Below are 18,505 nucleotides of genomic sequence, written 5' to 3'. Positions count from 1 at the left end.
TTCTGTGCTTTGAGAACTGAATTCAACCATGGTATGGACAAGAAAATAATGTATTCTAGCAAACATTTTTTAAAAGACAAAATTTTCCAAAACAGTGTACTCTAAAAACAAATCAATGTAATGACTGATCTAAGAAATCTTAATTCTTCCCTTAATTAATTTAATAGAGCCTTAAAAGAATTAATGACCCATTCCACCAAAGTCATCATGATGACGCTCTATTTAAAGATAGCTTTTCAACCTATTCTTCCAGGCTCCTTGCTGAATTGAAATTGTGGAAATTGTCTTCCATTCCTACTTCTCATTCACACCCCTCTTCAGATTAGTCACTTAAACACTATTCTGCCACTTGACTATTTCTTTAACCCATCACATTTTATCCTTATTGCCATTATCTTAGTTTGGGTGCCCCTCAGAGCTCACTTGGATTTTTATAGTGATTTTCCAACTGGAATTCCTTACCATCTGCCAGTCCTCCTCCAGCAACATGAAATCTACTCAAGTCTCATTCCTATTTAAAATCTTCCCACCCCTTGCCATCACCTGCAGAATAAAGTCCTTAGCATGCCATACCAGCCCCTTCACCACCGGGTCCTTGTCTGCCTCTCCACATTGGTCTCCTGCAGCAGACCTCCTTACACCAGGGCAGGTGGTTAAAATTCCTAAAATATGCCCTGCTCTGCACACGCGGTTGCCCCTGCTGTTTGCCTACTCCTCGGCTGACAAGCTTCTACATATCCTTCAAGACTCAATTTGTAAATCACTTTCTTTGTGTGGTCTTTCTGATAGTCTCATTCCATCACACTATCCTTGTACCTTGTACATATTAAGGTTATGACATATATCGTCCCATTATAATTTGTGAGAGATCCTTCCTACCCAAAATTTCGTTCCCCTCTAGTTAGTGGGAAATTGAGGCAACCAACTCATCATTCATCTCTAGAGTCTCCAGGCAGGGAGAGTAGGTATAAGTAATGTGGCCTGGAAAGAATTCTCACTTGAAGTGCAGGGAGGACTTGACTACGTGAGGAGGCTGCTCCAGACCCTGTTCCGCTAACTGGGCCACTTACACGGTCAGAGATGCTAAGAAAGCATCTCTGATGAATTGAAAAGAGCAGCCCAGATAAAGACACATAAGACACTCTGCCTAGGGAGAGAACCCACAGAGCCAAAGAAACTTGCTAATAATGTATCACTTGCTGAGGCGGCAGCTTTTCTTGTAATGAGCCAATGACTTCCTCTGGCCTACACGCATCCCGTGGAAGATTAGGGCTCTCTGGAGAACAAGATTGATAACTGCCTTTGGGGATATAGAAAGGGTACGTGTGACTTCTTGTACACCCAGCTCATAGCTCAGCTGCCCGGTCTGGGGGGTTGGGATTGGTTACGAGCTGATCTCTAATCTCTGGGATATAGAAATTTGGAAATGTTCTGATCCCCCAAAACCTAAGAGAAAAAAAAGTAAGAAGAAATCTGGCTTTAAATGCTGCTCGTTCTTATTCATCATCTTCAAATATGGTTGACTAAGTCACTGGTTTTCTGTTACGTTTTGAAGATTTCGCCCTTGGAAGCCCAGCATCTGGACGTTTTCTAAGAGTGGTTTTCTGTGTGAAGCAGGCCAGTAGTGCCCAGGTCTAAGAGATCCAAAGAATTCAGAAAAGAATTCAAGCAATCGGCCCAGGTAAGATTAGCTGTTGCTAATCTTCAGCCACACAATTAGACATATAATCAGAGGATTACAAATCCAACCCAAAACTACACAGAAGGAGGGAGCTGTAGGCTACTTGTGCAAGAGCTGTGTGAGAAAATCAGCAGATGGGAGTTCAGCATAATGAGAAGAGTATGAACTTTGGGGCAAGGCTGGCCTGGGTTTGAGGTCACATACTAGTTGTGTGGCCTTAGGCATGTCATTTAACTCCACTGAGCTTTAGTTTCCTCTTGTGTAAAATGGGGTAAATAGAACTCCTTTCAATGGGATTGTTCTTAGCACTAAAGATAATGCTTGTAGAATGCTTGGCACATGGTAGGCTCTTAAGAAATGGTAGTTGTGATTTGGGGTTTGTGTCGAGAGAGATTTGATAGACTCAGATGTCCTGCCCGATCCCCCTGGGGGTGCCCTTAGCAGTGGTCCTTACCCAGTAACTGCTTAAGGCAGGGGTACAAATGGCAGGGCTATCCTGGCACCACTCGAAACAACTCCGAAGGATCATTCTAGCTCCAGAGCTTCCCATGGTTCAGCCGACTCCACACTAGGCCTGTGTCATAGCTCAGCTTCTCCCCTCCCCATCCCAGCTTTGTTCCAGTCCTTTCCATGATCCTAAGAGCACACCTTAAAAGCACCCTGCATGCTAAACTCCCTCCCGGAGTACACTTCCTGAGGAGCCTGACCTGTGACAAGTGATAAGGCAGTCATCCAGTCCTGTGTTTATTACCCAGTGATCTGAGGTGCTGAAGCCCAAAGAATACCCTGAGGCACCTTGACCAGGTGTCAGGAAATGTTTTAGAAAGACAGGCAAAGCTTCAGAAAGAACTATAAGGGAAAGAGGAGATTCCCTAGAGACATGTGGGATTTGCCCACACCAGGGCGTTTGATAATTTCCAGAAGTTAAAAACATCCTAAATCCTAGTCTACATGAACCCAGAAACACGAAAGTGTTTTCCAACATCAACTTCCTAAAAAGAACTTGGCTATAAGATTTATATTGATATAATTAAGCAGGTGTAATGATTAGTCTTTTTCAGGATTGAACTTTTCATTCCCCATCCAATGGCAAGGAACAACACCCCCCTCACACACACACACACACACACACACACCCCTTCCTAGAAGCAGAGCCATGTTTTTGGGTCCCGTGACTGTGTGGGTGGCCTGACCAGTTATGCTATAGCTGGGCTATGCTGTAGGCATCTTTGTGATAGTCGATGATGTTGAGGCTGGGAGCCCTTGTCCCTCTCAAGTACAGCAAACTAGACTAAAGGTAATACCTGGGAGACCAATCCTGAAATGAATATCTAGGGTTAATGAATTTCTGCTTTGGACAGGGACTCCATCTCCAGGAATAGTCTTACCCCAACACGATTCTTCTCGGTTCTTTCCTACACTCATCTCACTGGGTTTTAGGAGTTGAAGACTCAGGAGGGAAGAGCTCATAAGATTAGCTAGTGCTAATCTTCCGCTATTAGCCTGGTCACGTCATTTAGTAGTTAATTAGCAGATGCTCCTCAGGAAGTACAAGGCTCGTGTGCACCATGAGTGCAAACACTGGATACCACGCTTCCATCTCTCCAGGTAATGGAGAAGAAAGTGGACATGAACATGGGAGGGGCACCCGTAGGACAGTTAAGGGCTGTGAGATGAGAGGAAGGAAGCAGGCTTTTCACTAAGTCACTTTTCAGATGTCTCTAAAGCCCATGTCCCTGCAGCCTGAAACACATAGGTAGTGTCTTGCCCAATGGAGGCTGTCGATAGGCATACAGTTGACCCTTGAACAACACAGGTTTGAACTGAGTGGGTTCACTTATATGCAGATTTTTTTTTTCAATAAACACAGTTGGCCCTTCATATCCATGTGTTTCGTACCTGCAGAGTCAACCAACCAAGGATCAAAACAGTATTTTCACTTTCCCACCTGCGGATACCTAAGTGTGGATCCACAGTTGGTTGAATCTGCAGATGGGAAGGGCCAACTGGAGTCAAAAGTATACTCAGATTTCCAACAGGGGGTGGGAGGGTGTCAGTGCCCCTACACACCGTGTTCACAGGTCAGCTGTACATTTAATTGAGTGTTTTTCCAAATGGTTTGTCATCCTCCTTTTGGCCTTCGAATTACACAATATTGAGTTTGCAGCAGATGTGCAAGATACTTTCAGTGGTGACACCTCAACCGGTGTTGCTGTGCAGCCCTCGGGGGAGTCTCTTGGTCTCCATATTGGTAGCCTTGCCATGCAAAGGCTCAGTGGTGGCTCAGTGGTGCCATGCAAAGGCTCAGTATGTGCCAGAGGCCTCAGGGACAACTGCTGAGCTCAATGCTCTTGCCTCTCCTGCACTCACCCCTGCTCTTCAGGCCACATCTCACCCCTCTGCTCTCCTTCACACTGCAAGGCCTAGACCAGTGATGGCGAACCTTTTGAGCTCGGCGTGTCAGCATTTTGAAAAACCCTAACTTAACTCTGGTGCCGTGTCACATATAGAAATTTTTTGATATTTGCAACCATAGTAAAACAAAGACTTATATTTTTGATGTTTATTTTATATATTTAAATGCCATTTAACAAAGAAAAATCAACCAAAAAAAAATGAGTTCGCGTGTCACCTCTGACACGCGTGTCATAGGTTCGCCATCACTGGCCTAGACCATGGTTTTACTTGATGCCCTGGGGATCTAGTCATCCCTGCCCCGCCCCCAGACCACATTAGGTGATACATTTCCAAACCCAGGAATTATTTATGGACCAAGAGGCACTTGTTGCTGCTCAGCCACTACGGTGTTACACCTGGGAGAACCCTCAGGAAAGAACAATTTCAGGGACCCGAGGGTACTCACCCTTAACTTTTACCTCAGCCCAGGTTCAGAAGCTCTGCCTCGAAGTGAGTTTAGTATCATGCAGGATGAGGTGAAGGGACACTTTATCAGCCCCTTCTCATCTGTGTCATTCCCTATCCCTTCTTTATTGGATAGTTGAAGAGTTCTCAATCTTATATATGGGCCCATGCAAATAAAACTTTATTCCATCACCCCTACCCCAAAGCCCTTCCAGATAGAAATTCAGGAGCCCCACTGCCACCTGGGTGGAGCCTAGGAAACCATGGGCCTGGGGAGAACAGGGGGAGGTAAAGCCTCAGGTGCAGTCTGAGAAGATCCGGAACAGTCCTCACTGTACAAGGCTGGGGGCGTGCATGGGATGATCTAACAGGATTTTTCCGTAGTTCACAGCAGAAGGTAAAATGAACGGACTCCTAGCAGAATAACAGTTTCACATAATGGTCTGCACTGTCTCAGGCCTGCTGGAGGCAGTTTCTAGAACTGAATGAATTGTTTAGTTACTCTCTATATTTACTTTGAGCAATGGCCCTGCGTTTTCTAATTAATTAAACCTGCAATAAACGTCTTAATAAATATCTACTTTGTAAAGCTACCTAATTATGCTTCCTTTAAAACAAAACAAAACCAAACTTCTCTTTTTGTCATCCTTTAAGAGAAGATGGACCTGGAGTATGATTACTCTGGTCAACTAATAACAGAGAGAATTTGGGCACATAACGGGACATGAAATCGTTTACACAGGGAAACTGAGGCTCAGCGAGGGAAATGACTTGCCCAAGAGATCAAAATCAGAATTTGCCTTTCCTCACTCCCATCACTTCCCTCCTGCCCCAGACTCCCTGCTCAAAGCTGAGCACAGACTTCTTTCCTTGGAAGACATCCTCGGGGCACATATTCTGTCCGCATCCACTTCCCACCCAAGGAAGAGAGAGGAAGGAGAAGGCTGGTCATGACTCCAAGACAAAAGTCTGACCCAGAAGCTTAAAGAGCACAGATACAGGGAAGAGGCAGCAGCAGGCAGAGGTCTGGGCAGCTCCCATCCACCTCCTAGAGGCCAGAGAGGAAGTGTCCTGGGACAGACTCCCTGCCACTGAAAGCAGAACTGAGGTGAGAAGGAAGCACTTTCTCTGAATTAGGTCTGACGATAACTGTTAGCTTTGTGCTCTGATGATCTAGTTCATGGCGAAGGTGCATTGAGTTTTGAGCTACTTAGCCATTGAAAGTGAACGGTAGCCCTAACTGGTCTGGTTCAGTGGATAGAGCGTCAGCCTGCGGACTGAAGGGTCCCAGGTTTGATTCTGGTCAAGGGCATGTACCTTGGTTGTGGGCACATCCCCAGTAGGGGGTGTGCAGGAGGCAGCTGATAGATGTTTCTCATTGATGTTTCTAACTCTCTATCCCTCTCCTTTCCTCTCTGTAAAAAATCAATAAAATAATTTTTTAAAAAAGAAAGTGAACGGTAATTGGGGACTTGAACTTTCCAACCAGAATGGGGCACCTGCCCATGTCAGGAAAGGCAGAATTTGAGAACCTGGCAGGAAGGAGCAGAGCTTCTCTGTGGTATTTCGCTGGCAAGCCTGATGTTCTGAAGTGGGTAGTCATGGTAGGTGAAAATGTGAGAACTGAATGAAAAGTGAGAAGTGTGCTGACAGCTGCATTGTAGTAGAGTTCAAATATCCTTTTTTCCTCCCCCTATCCCAGCAGTCTTTGCTCCAAGAGCTGATAGTGACCAACAGGTGCTGGAGAAAGGCTGATCTAGTCCATTGCTCCTCACCCCGTCAGCATCAGCATCTTCTTGGAACTTGTTGGGAATGCAAATTACTAGGCCTTCCCCAGACCCACTGAACCAGATGCTCTGGGAGGGGGGCCCAGCAGTGTGTGTTTGAACAGCCCTCCAGGTGATTTTGATGCAGACTCAAGTTTGAGAACCACTGTTCCAGAGCATGGTGTGGTTCTGAATTTGTTGTTTATTAAGGAAACTACTCTCAAGTGAGCTAGCCATCTGTCTCCTACCTTGGCCGCCCTCTCAGTCCCCCGCCACCACTGGGACAGAGTGCCACTATTGTGACATTTGGGGTTTATCCTACTGCTTTCCCAGGCCTCAGCATTTAAACCATCTCTCCACAGCTGGCTCCTGGCCCCAGCTGGCTCACTCCTCCCCAGGGACTTTCAGTTTTGTTGTTCTAGTGAGGTTGTTTCCACTTGCGCTGGGAAGAGAAGCATTTGTAACTATGGTTTTGCACCATTAAGGGGACCACAGAGCAAGAGTCAGGCCCTGGAACCCCACCTCAGAGTTCTATCTGCTATAACCAGAGACTTCTCAAGGGAGGTCTTCGCTGCACTTCTCGGGAGAAACAATGAGAATGACCTGCTGGTCCTAGCGAGGGATGCCAGCCGCTGAGTGCCTGCGTGAGCTCTGGGGAGCTTGGGGCTCCTATCAGAGAGTCATGGGCTCCTCTTGTCCATCCCTCCCCCTTATCGGCCAATAGTATGGGGTTGTATAGGATTCCAGGGAGAGGAATTTGAGACCACAGTTAGCGCCAGTAACTTTAATGCCAGAGAGAACCAATTATTATTATTATTTCTTAGAGAGATTGAAGTTCTGGTTTAATTTAATGAAATACATTTTGCCAAATGCTCTTTTCTTTTCCTAAATGCCAGGGCATTAAAAGGTTTAGTGTCTGTTGGGACTGTGTTGTTATCTCACCCTCCACCTCACTCAGCTCTTCCTTCTGGGGTGCGAGGAGCATGTCAAGAGAGTATCGTAAGAATCTCGGCCTTTGTCTCTGTGGTATTGAGTAGAAGCTACCAGGCCTCTGAGGGGTTTGGTTTGATGACATATATTTAATATTTTTCTACTCTCCTTCCAACCTAGTCTGAGGAAAATAGCCTTGGGGTATGGAGAAGATGCCAGTCTGTTCTTTGAGAACCCAAATGGTGGCTGTCCCCATAAGCTTGGGGCACAGCACAAGTGGACATGTACCAGGATCCACCAACTGTTCTTGTCTAAAGAGGACCTGCTTCTGTTCCTGGAGCGCACAGTCTCCTTGCTTAAGGCTTGTCGTGTGCAAGTTCATTCAACCTAAAGGGAGAGGTCAAGGAGGCAGAGGACGTTGGTAGGGGGTTTATATTTTGTATGTGTCTTGTTTGAGCCTCACAATTATCCTTTGAGAGATGTCGTAGTAGTCTTATTTTATAGCTAAGGAAATGGAATCAGACAGATTAAGGTCTGAGCAGGGCCTTGACTCCAACCCTGGTGCACATCCTCAATGCCTTCGCCTTCCCAGAGCCCTTCCCTCTGCTGCCTTTGCCTCCACCTCAATTTCTAGGGGACATGAGTGACAAATTGAAAAAGAGATTGCACCAGGACTCAAAACTCCTGGCCCCTTTCATTCTTGGAACGTGTCTAGCCCAGAATCCATCACATTTGTTGGTACTGACCAGGAACCAGCTTTCTGCTGAGGGGGAGGGAAGTTGGGGGAATAGCTACAGAAACAATGAAGATGCTGATTTTGCCATATTTCTCCTGACAAAGACCACTCCTTACAACTCCAGAAATCCTCAGATTTGACAAATAACATGCATTTGCCCTTGGGGAAGAAAAAGGTAGTAAAATTAATTGGGAGCAAGAAGTCTATTATCCCAAAATTCTGGACTTTCTTCACAAGTTGTCTGAAGCAACATTGTGTGAGAGGCCTAGCAGTATGAGAGGGTTGTGTGTGTATAAGAGAGAGGGAGAACCATGCACTGCTCACAAATACGAAGTAATGAGTTTTTCCTAACAAGCCTGGCTGAGTTTTCACTAATCCTGTAGCTATGGCATGACTAGTCCACTGAGATATTTAGCACTGGATGGAAAAATACATCCAAAATATATTCAACCAATAGCAAGAAACAGTGATGCTTCTGAGTCACCTTACTGTAAAAGTGGCCTCACTGTGCAAATTAGAAACCAGTTTGCTTCTCTCAGGCCCAGCTCAGGTTTTTTTTCTTTTCCGATGCAAGGAATCCACATAGGAATGGGGATGCCTTGGCGCATATATATATTTCAGAGAGGAAGGGAGAGGGAGAGAGACAGAAATATCAATGATGAGAGAGAATCATTATCAGCTGCCTCCTGCACACCCCACAGCAGGGATAGAGCCCACAACCCCGGCATGTGCCCTGACTGGGGATCGAACCGTGACCTCCTGGTTCGTAGGTTGATGCTCAACCACTGAGCCAAGCCAGCAGGGCGAGACGTCTTGGCTCTTGAAGCATCATCATTGATATCTCAATAAGTCTAGCCCTCTCATTAGCCCTGCTCTTACCAGCTATTCAGCAGCAGGTTTAAAGGTTCTGCTCAGAGGGTCTTAATTGCCCTTGAGTCTGTTTTGGGCCATCTGTGCTAACAAAACACTTAGTCCTCCCTCCCATGACATTTACTTGCACACAGTTTGGATGTGTTTTCCCTGCCCCGCGTGCACATCCTCTGCATGCCATGTGACAGTGAGCTAAGCCAGTTCTCTGACCCAGGCAAGGACTGCCAACAGGGCTCCCTAAGGCACCACATGCCTGGCATTTGAACCTGCAGATACCGATTTGCATCATGAAAATCACCTAACTCCCTCAGTTTGCATGTAGACTGGGGAGTTTTGGTGCAAGAGGTTGTTGCCTTTATTAAGGACTAGGTGAGGCCAGTGGCTACAGGAGTCTGGGTAAGCACTGTTCCCTTCTCCCCCTGAACTCTGACTTCCCTGCACTGGGGCTGAGCCTCCTGGTTCTATAGCCTAGATACGGAGTGTCTGGTAGGCCCCATCCTGCCAGCCTGAGTCTGGGAGTCCATCTCCTCGGAGAGTAGAGAGCCGACAGCACGACTGGGCGTGGCCGTGCTGCATTTGGGACAGTCTCCTACAGAAGACAGCACGGCCGCATTTCTCTCCGGAATGACTTCCCCATCTTCTCCCAGAGTGAGCTTTTTAGCTGCAGCCTCAGCGGTTCCTGGACAGATTTTGTCGGTTTAGGACTCTGCAAGAAAAGTGGGATCTGGGGCCAGGAGCTCAGCAGGGGTTGCCTCCCGTCAAAGAAAATGCAAATTAGTGTGGTGGGTGCTGAGGCTAAGAAATCCAGGGCCCTGCTGCTAGCATTTGTGCCCCTTATTCTCCCTCCGGGGAAGCTAGGCTGGGTGTAGCGTGTGAACTGGAGGTGGGACTGCACCCCAGTAACTGATTCACACTTTTCGGCTCATTGTGCTCATGCCATGGCCCTGAGAAGATGGACTAATGTGGCTGTTCCTCTGTGACATTCAAATGCGTTTACACAGCATCTGCTCCGGGCAGACATGGCACACACGTGCCCTTAGAGGACACTGGTAAGGAAAGCAAGGAAGTCTTTGGCCTAAAAGACACTTAAATATAAAGTTAAGCTAGAATCAAGGCCAAAATGCCATCCCAGCCCTGGTGCCTACCCCTTCCCTGTCAGGCCTCTGAGGACAACTTGTTCAGTTCTCACCCTCTTGTCACCCCCTCCTGGCGAGGCCTCGCCCCATCCTGGACTCCTCTGCTTTTGGACTGCAGGTGTGCATTGCCCCCTGCCCTCCGTCTCACCTCCGCCTTCTCTAAGGCCCATAACACTATGACCAGCTCCCCTTTAACAGCATGGGGCTGGGAACTGAGAAAGTCCGGCTCGCTCTTGCCCTCTTTAAGACTCACGTAGTCTGCTCTTAAAATTGGCCTGCCTCACAGGCAAGCTGGATAGAATAAGGTGAGGCCTAATGAGTGGGGGGCTTCTACATGTTACCCCTTCTCACGGGGATGCACCCTGCCAGCATCCCTGGGATTGACCCTATAATGGGTTCAAATAAAACTGCTCTCCTGCCCCAGGGTATTGTTTATGAGACAGAAAATACAATTAACTGACTAAATACAATGAACTGCTTGCTGCCTCTGCCCCTTCCCTAAAGGCAAACCATGAGAACCCAAGCCAGGAGCCCCAGGGAGGAGCAAGAACATGAATTCTCCCAACCTCAGAGTTCCAGAATGATTCTTAGGGGCTCGGGAATCATTCTGTGCACCATAGAGAGAGATGAAATGGGTTGACTTATATGCGCTGATTTTCATATGCGGGTACTATTGTGGTTCATAACATACAGTTTACTTTCTAATGTGCTTAGATAAGTTAGTTTGACCCAACAATGACTCTGAAGGGAATCCCCTCCGAGGGTCAGCTGGGGTGGGGGCGCTGCCTCCGCTCTCGTCCTGAAGATTGACATCCTCAGGCCTGGAGCCCGGACGTTGCAACTAAACAATTATCACCTGTCAACGCTCAGGCCTGTTTCTCCAGAAAAATCAAAGACACAACACTCAGCACACAACACATGGGTTAGCCATAGCATGAGGGCGACTACAGGCAAAGGGTAAAGAAGATGGAACTCCCAGGACTTTGCCATCCAACAAAGAGAAGACTGGCTGCCACAGAAAATGCCAGAAAGCCCCAGACTTAGCACAGGGAGGCCACAGAGAGGAGGCTGTAGGATACTGCCAGCATCTGGAAGTGCAGGGGGACCCCCAAAGTATGAAATTCCTAAACTCCTGCCCCTTCCAACAGCTTGTCCAAGAAGCCCACCAGGATGGTTCAGCTGACTGTCTCCCCCTCCTTCACCAGCCCCCCCACCGCCAAGGCTGCCTGAGGCCACCCCACCAGCCTCAGACGTGAGCACTCCAGAAGAGGGGCAGGCCGTCACCCTCCATGAAGGTGCCACAGCAGGGCTCTGAGGTGATTCTGCCTTTCTGTTTCTGCTGGGAATGGAAACTTCAGGAATTCTGCCATCACCAGAGCTCTGTTCCCACCTCTCCTGCCACTCCCCTCGCCTCCCTCCCACCCATCTTCCTTGGAGAAACAACACGGGAAGATGCTTCTCTTCATTAGTCTACACGGGAGCCGAGCCTTCAGAACCATGTACCTTCCACCAGTAAATGGGAACCCAGGGGAACTGAGACTTCATGGTGGGGTTTCACCAGGTGCTAAGAAATCGCAAGAAAAAAAGATCCCTTTTTAAAAAATTGATAAAGGGATGTGTAATGGGATATGTCTTTTTCATAACTTCCTGAAGAGAAAAGCCCAGCTTCCTTTTCTTCCTCTGAGTGGGAGAGCTATGAGTGTGCTTGAGCTGCCAGCCCATGAGAGGGAGCTGTTTTTATGGAAGACATTCTTATGAAAAGCCCAGTGGTTTCTACCACAGAAGCACGTTGTCCCCATGCCCAGCCCGCGCTCCTGCTAATACGGTGGTTATATGTATGGAAGCAAACGTCTTCAGCCATTAACACTCACCCCAGCTGGGCACAGTGTAGTAGCCAGCTTGGTGCAAAGTAAAATTTGTAGAGAAAAATATTCACCATATGGGACTGTCCCTTAATATTCCTTTCCAGCTGCTCTGAGAAGGATAATAGCACAGGACATGCCGCTTGGGATAGAGTTAAATGAGTTCCCCTACTCCCAGGAGAACCTTAAAAATGAGTTTAGGCTCTTCCCACATGCTGGGGCATCAGTAAGGAAATGGTTGGCAGCCCCTGCCCAAAACGACAGTTGTTGGAAGCCTTTGAAAGACCTGGTTGGCGGCCCGCCTCCTGGAAGTCCCGGTGTGACTCCTAGCAAGTGTCTATCCTGAAAGTAGCTCTTGCTGGTGGGAGACCAAAGGCGGGGGTGGGGAGGAGGAGAATGGGGCCCAGGATTATGTTGTGAGAGGGAGTGTGAGGCCAGCAGAAGAGAGCGGGACCTACATGGCTTCCTCCCACTCATCCTCCCAGTCCTCTAAGGATAAGCTTCTTAGGATATTTGTTGAGAGATGTGATACTCTGCCCTAGTTCTCCTGGGATAGTATAGGGTGAGCCCACAGAAGAGGAAGCAATGAGGTGCAAACCTTCATGGACCAAAGCCAGGCCCTTCTGCAATAGCCCATGCCCTTGGCACAGGTGGGATGCTTTGGGTCTTATAAGACATCCTCGATTTGCATGCGCAATTAGACACAGCCACTCGAGATGATTCTCTCGGCTGTGAAGACCCCTGGGGACAAGCCCACAGAGCGATGCTTGCAGAGCTCCAGATGTCCTGACCGTTTCCTGCAAGTCATCCACCTCCCAGGCAGGTCCCTGAAGGAGAAGGTTCTGGGTTTAGAAATGGCCTAATTTCCTCACATTTTGTGAAACCTTTCAGCTGACCCTCTACCTTCTATTCATTCAGTCATTGGTTTATTCAACAAACAATTATTGAGGATCTACCTGCCACTTGCCAGGCCCTGTGAAAGTTCAGGGGGAGGGCTCCTGCCCTCAGAAAAATGATAGCCTGCCCTAGCTGGTTTGGCTCCATGGATAGAGCGTCGGCCTGTGGACTGAAGGGTCCCAGGTTCAATTCCGGTCAAGGGCATGTGCCTCGATCCGTGGTGGGGGGTGCGCAAGAGGCAACCAATCAATGATTCTCTCTTATCACTGATGTTTCTATCTCTCTCTCCCTCTCCCTTCCTCTTTGAAGTCAATAAAAAAATATTTTTAAAAAAAGGAATATTATAGCCTAGAAAGGGAACAGACAACAAATAAGTAAACAAATCAACAGGGCAATTACTGATTACTGTAAGAGCCATGACGGACATGAAGAGGACACATGAGATGGAAAGTAGCTGGGAGGGGCTGTGCGATAGGGGAGGCCCCTCTGCAGAGAGCACATTTGAGCGGAGACCTCAAGGACAGGAGTGTCGTGAGAAGAGCTGGAGGAAGAGCGTGCCAGGCAGAGGGAGTTCGAAGATGCAGGGGCAGAAACGCCTTGGAGGGTTTAGGAACAGAGAGCAGTGAGGAGAGTGATTTGGGGTGAGTTCAGAGAAGAGGCAGGAGCCAGGCCGTCGTGTAGGCCTTGGAGGCCGAGGTCAGAGTGTGGACTGTGTTCTGAGAGCAATGGGGAGCCAGTGACGGACGGTGTGGAGCGGGAGTGGTGATATAACGGAAGGTCACCGTGTGCTCATTGCCACGGTGTTTGTAACAGAAGATTAGAAACAAATTCCATCAGCATGGAGCTGGGTAGATAAATTTAGGTTCATTCCAGTGGTTTGCAGCAGTTAAAAACTGTGAGGCTTCCATTTTTCTATTAGGAAAAAACAAACTGTGAGGCTTATCCATTCATACTGCTTTAGAAGGATTTGCAAGGTACCCCAAATGGGGGGAAATCCCAAGAAACAGGATGGAGTACAATGTGCTGCCAATGTGTTTTTAAAAGAGGAGATGGATATGGATATAGGGGTGGCTGTAATGTTACACCACATTAAGGATACGTAAGAACCTGGTGAGGGGTTTCTTCTGAGGAGGGGAACTGAGGCACAAGGTGACTAGGAGACTTACTCTTTGTAGTGTATACTTTTGTGTGTTTGAATATCTTACTAGGTATCTGTCTTACTTATTCAGCAAAAAAGGAATAAATTGTGGCCCTGGCCAGTGTGGCTCCGTTGGTTGAGCATCCCACGCACAGAGAAGTGGCTGGTTTGATTCCCAGTCAGAGCACATGTCCAAGTTGTGGGCTTGATCCCCAGTAGGGGCTGTGCAGGAGGCAGAGGTTGATGTTTCTCTCTCCCTTCCTCTCTCTCTAAAATTAAACACAGACCTAGCCGGTTTGGCTCAGTGGATAGAGCATGGGCCTGTGGATGGAAGGGTCCCAGGTTTGATTCCGGTCAAGGGCATGCAACTCGGTTGCAGGCTACATCCTGGCCCTGGTTGGGGTGTATGTAGGAAGCAACCAACTGATGGGTGTCTCTCTCACGTCGATGTTTCTCTCTGTGTGTCTTTCCCCCTCCCTTCCACTCTCTCTAAAAATCAATGGAAAATATCCTCGGGTGAGGATAAGTAAATAAATTCAATAAAAAAACACATATTTTTAAAAGACTAAAATGTGGTCAGCCTGTTCACTGTGTGGAGAGGGTGTGAGAGCAGACGCAGAGAACTGGTTGGAAGACTCTGGCAGTGACCTAGCTGAGAGATGGTGGTGAGCTTCACCTACGAGGTTGGTAATGGGATGGAGAGAATACACTTTAGAGGCAGAGCCAGCTGCTCTTGGTGCATTCCACACTGACATGCCCTAGAAAGCTTCGTGCATTAGAGATCAGAACCAGGCTCCCCTAACTCTCGGACTTATGGACAGGCGCCTGCCCATATCCTCACACAGCTGTTAAAAATGATTTTTAATGACCATCAGCACTTCAAGTCCCCTGAAAAAGCCCTCTAATTTCTCAATGGAGCTTTCTTTCCTTGCAGAGAGATGCCAAAGGCCAGTACCTATTTGACCTTCTTTGCCACCACCTGAACCTACTTGAAAAAGACTATTTTGGGATCCGCTTTGTGGACCCAGATAAGCAGCGGGTAAGTCACAATTCAAAGCACAAATGGAGGAGAGGGTTGGTCAATAAGCCTAATGCTTTGAGCTGCCTGCCACTCATCTTCAGAGTTTAGGAGTCAGGGACCAACCAGACACTACAGGTAAGTGTCATCTCTTCAGATCATATTATGAGAGCCCGGCTGGTGTGCTCAGTGCTTGAGTGTCGACCTAGAAACCAGGAGGTCACAGTTGGATTCACTGGTCAGGGTGCATGCCCTGATTGCAGGCTCGATCCTTGGTGGGGGGCAGGCAAGAGGCAGCCGATCAAAGATTCTCTCTCATCATTGATGTTTCTATCTCTCTCTCCCTTCCTCTCTGAAATTAACAAAAATATTTTTTTAATCATATTCTGAGACCTGGAGACACCATAGCAGAGCTCACCTCATTGCTCACCATTTTACAGAGGCTGAAATGGCAGCCTGGAGAGCTGAAGTGATTTGCCCAAAGTTGCCCAGTTGGAGGTAGAGCTAAAGTTGTGGTCTCAGGGCCAAGGTCACAGGCTGAACCCCTCTTGCCCCTTTCTAGTACATGGGCCTCACCTGAGGTGCCACACCACCCCAATCTGAGCAGGACAAAGAGCCAAATTGGCACAGGCCTTGCAGGGCCTTGCAAGTCTTGCAGTTCTTGTTCTGTTCTACGCTGTGTGGTCGGCTCGGCAGACACAGGGCACTGCCAAGACCTGTGGTACTCCCGACAGGTAGAACAACCAGTCCGTTATCCCAGCAGCTGCTCACCTCTCTAGCTTCACCTCCATGACCTTCCTCCTCCCTGCTATGGCCCTGCCAGACCGCTCTGTGGCTCCCCACGTCATCCTTGTCTTTTCCCAGAGCCTTCACCTAGCTCAGTGATGGCGAACCTATGACACGTGTGTCAGAGGTGACACGCGAACTCATTTTTTTGGTTGATTTTTCTTTGTTAAGTGGCATTTAAATATATAAAATAAGTATCAAAAATATAAGTCTTTGTTTTACTATGGTTGCAAATATCAAAAAATTTCTATATGTGACACGGCACCAGAGTTAAGTTAGGGTTTTTCAAAATGCTGACACGCCGAGCTCAAAAGGTTCGCCATCACTAACCTATACAGTCCCCTTGCCTGAATAGTTCTTCTCACTTCTCCACGGTCTACACTTTTCTTCTGGCTCATGGCCTTCTCACACATAAGGTCTTAGCCTAGACCAGTGGTCGGCAAACTTGCGGCTCGGCAAACCGCGGCTCGCGAGCCACATGCGGCTCTTTGGCCCCTTGAGTGTGGCGGTATTTTGTGGAAGACCCACACTCAAGGGGCCAAAGAGCCTCATGTGGCTCACGAGCCGCGGTTTGCCGACCACGGGCCTAGACTTTTATTTCTTCCAGAAGTCTTCCCTAAGCCCCACTCTGAATGAGGGTCCCTCCTATGTGCCCCATATGCCCTGTGATTGCCTGTGTCCCCTGCAAAACTGTAAGTTCTATGAGGACGTAAACATTATCATATTCATTACTACATCCCATGGCACTGTCCTGGGCCCTAGAAGGTGGTGGTATGCAGGGAATATTTGCTGAGGGCATGATGAGAGGGTGAGTTTATGGCTAGTAGTGCCACATTTTCCCTCCACTCGCCCAGGTGGCCCACTAGCAGACACCTGCAGTTTCTACAACGCTGTCCATCAGCCCTTTGCCCTCTGTGGGGATGTACTGTCTGGCATGAAGTGGACAGTATGCAGAAGCATTCAGGCCTCAATGATTCCCTTCCCTATACCCCTGCCCACCAGCCAGTCTTGTCTACCAGCCTCCAAAAACACAATCACCATGAATCCCAGAGGGACCCCCCCTTTCATGGGTCCACTAATTTTCCTCACAGCTCCAAACATGGGCTTCGTCTCTGTCGCCACGAAGGGACCCTGGAGAGAGCCTTGGAGGGTGCAGCCTCCCAGCAGTGGCCAGGCCACAGATAACCAACGAATGAATGGGCACTTCGCACCAGGCCAGAGTCAGGTGCCCTTTTGTTCTCTGGTGCTCTGAGCCAGCTGTCTTCAACTTTTTTCATCTCATGGCACACAGAAACTAATTACTAAAATTCTGCAGGGCACAAATATATATATATATACATTTTTGCCCATCTGACCAACCAACCAACCAGGTATAATTCTGATTCATTCACACTGTCATTTTTTTATTTGGCAATCTAAGGGAAGAGAGGCCAGTGCCCCTGACTAAGTAGTCGGGTATCACATGTTGCAGAACTCCGTGCCACACACCGGTTGCAAATTGCTGCTCTGAGCCTTGTGTCTCCAGGTCCATTTAGGGTGTTAGGGCTAAACACCTGAGCTTTAGGAGGGACTCGGAAGGACTGCGTCCTTTTACTCTGACAAGCCCCGCCCCATTTGCTGACAGGTTTTGCTCCTCCTGGCTCAGCAGAATGTTGAGTATCATCAGTGTTTGGAAGGTCGTGTGAGGTCAGTCCCTCACCTGTAAGGTCTCCACTGCCTTGACATAACTACTGCCTGGACCACAGTATGAGGCTCCAGGAGGTGCCAGACACCGAGCAGCTGTGTGTCCTCACACACTGTCGCTGCCCATTCGCTGTGTGATAATGGACTGTTTTTACACCGGGGTCGTTTGTTGTTGATTTTTGGATTCTGTTGGTTTGAGCTGTCTCTCCTTGAGAAGGAAGGCCAGTTACCTAAGGTCTGTCTCTTCATGTCCCAAAGAGGGTAGCATAGGAGGAAAAAGGGGCACAGTGTCCTGTTCATTATTTTTAAGTTAGGTCAGGATGTGCCTGAGGAGAATTAGAGTGTATGTGAAGTGATGAGGATTAAGAGCAGGAGACAGATAAAGGTAAGGAAATGGGGAAAGAGAAATAAACGCTTATGGAGTGGCTGCAGTGGGCTGGGCTCTGCACTGAGCACAGAGCTACATCCTTCAGCGGATGGGTATTGAGCACTGAGTTGTATCGGGCACTGAGCTATGGGCTTCACATATGCTGTTTAATTCTTGCCACAAATGAGATAGATGAGTGTCCACAATTATACTATCCATCTCCAGATTAGTAAATAAAGTCTCAGGCAGGTTAAGTAACTTGCCTGCAGCAGGTGGCAAAACCTGTCTCCACCTCAGACCAGTGCAACCCAGAGCCTGTGTGGTTCCTAAAGCTCCATGTAGAGTTCATACCTGAGAGCCTCCAAATTGTGGTGATCCTTTGACTTTAGTGAGGGGTAGGAAGAGCAGGGAGGCTGGGAGGGCTCCTGAGAGCTTGTGGAAATGGCCCTGTAAAGAAGTGTTGTCCTATGCCCTAACCGGTTTGGCTCAGTGGCTAGAGCGTCGGCCTGTGGACTGAAAGGTCCCAGGTTCAATTTCGGTCAAGGGCATGTACCTTGGTTGCAGGCACAACCCCAGTGGGAGGTGTACAGGAGGCAGCTGATCGATGTTTCTCTCCCATCGATGTTTCTGCCTCTCTATCCCTCTCCCTTCCTCTCTGCAAAAAATCAATGAAATATTTTTTTTTAAAAAAGAATTGTCGTCCTAGATCCGTGGTCGGCAAACTGCGGCTCGTGAGCCACATGCGGCTCTTTGGCCCCTTGAGTGTGGCTCTT

The 18,505-nt window shown here is 48.1% G+C and overlaps 1 protein-coding gene across 2 annotated transcripts in view; it reads left to right on the top strand.

Moving 5' to 3' along the window:
* Positions 1–18,505, top strand: part of FRMD5 (FERM domain containing 5) — a 284,018-nt gene that overhangs the window by 227,608 nt on the left and 37,905 nt on the right. For both annotated transcript variants that reach the window (XM_036299751.1, XM_036299743.1), the window contains exon 2: positions 14,813–14,917. In XM_036299751.1, coding sequence (XP_036155644.1) covers positions 14,813–14,917 — 105 coding nt within the window. The remainder of the gene's footprint in view (positions 1–14,812; positions 14,918–18,505) is intronic.

This window comes from Myotis myotis, unplaced genomic scaffold (assembly GCF_014108235.1).
Source record: "Myotis myotis isolate mMyoMyo1 unplaced genomic scaffold, mMyoMyo1.p scaffold_m19_p_1, whole genome shotgun sequence".
NCBI lineage: Eukaryota > Metazoa > Chordata > Mammalia > Chiroptera > Vespertilionidae > Myotis > Myotis myotis.
The sequence above is the reverse complement of the archived record's forward strand: the minus strand, read 5'-3'. Positions and strand labels throughout refer to the sequence as shown.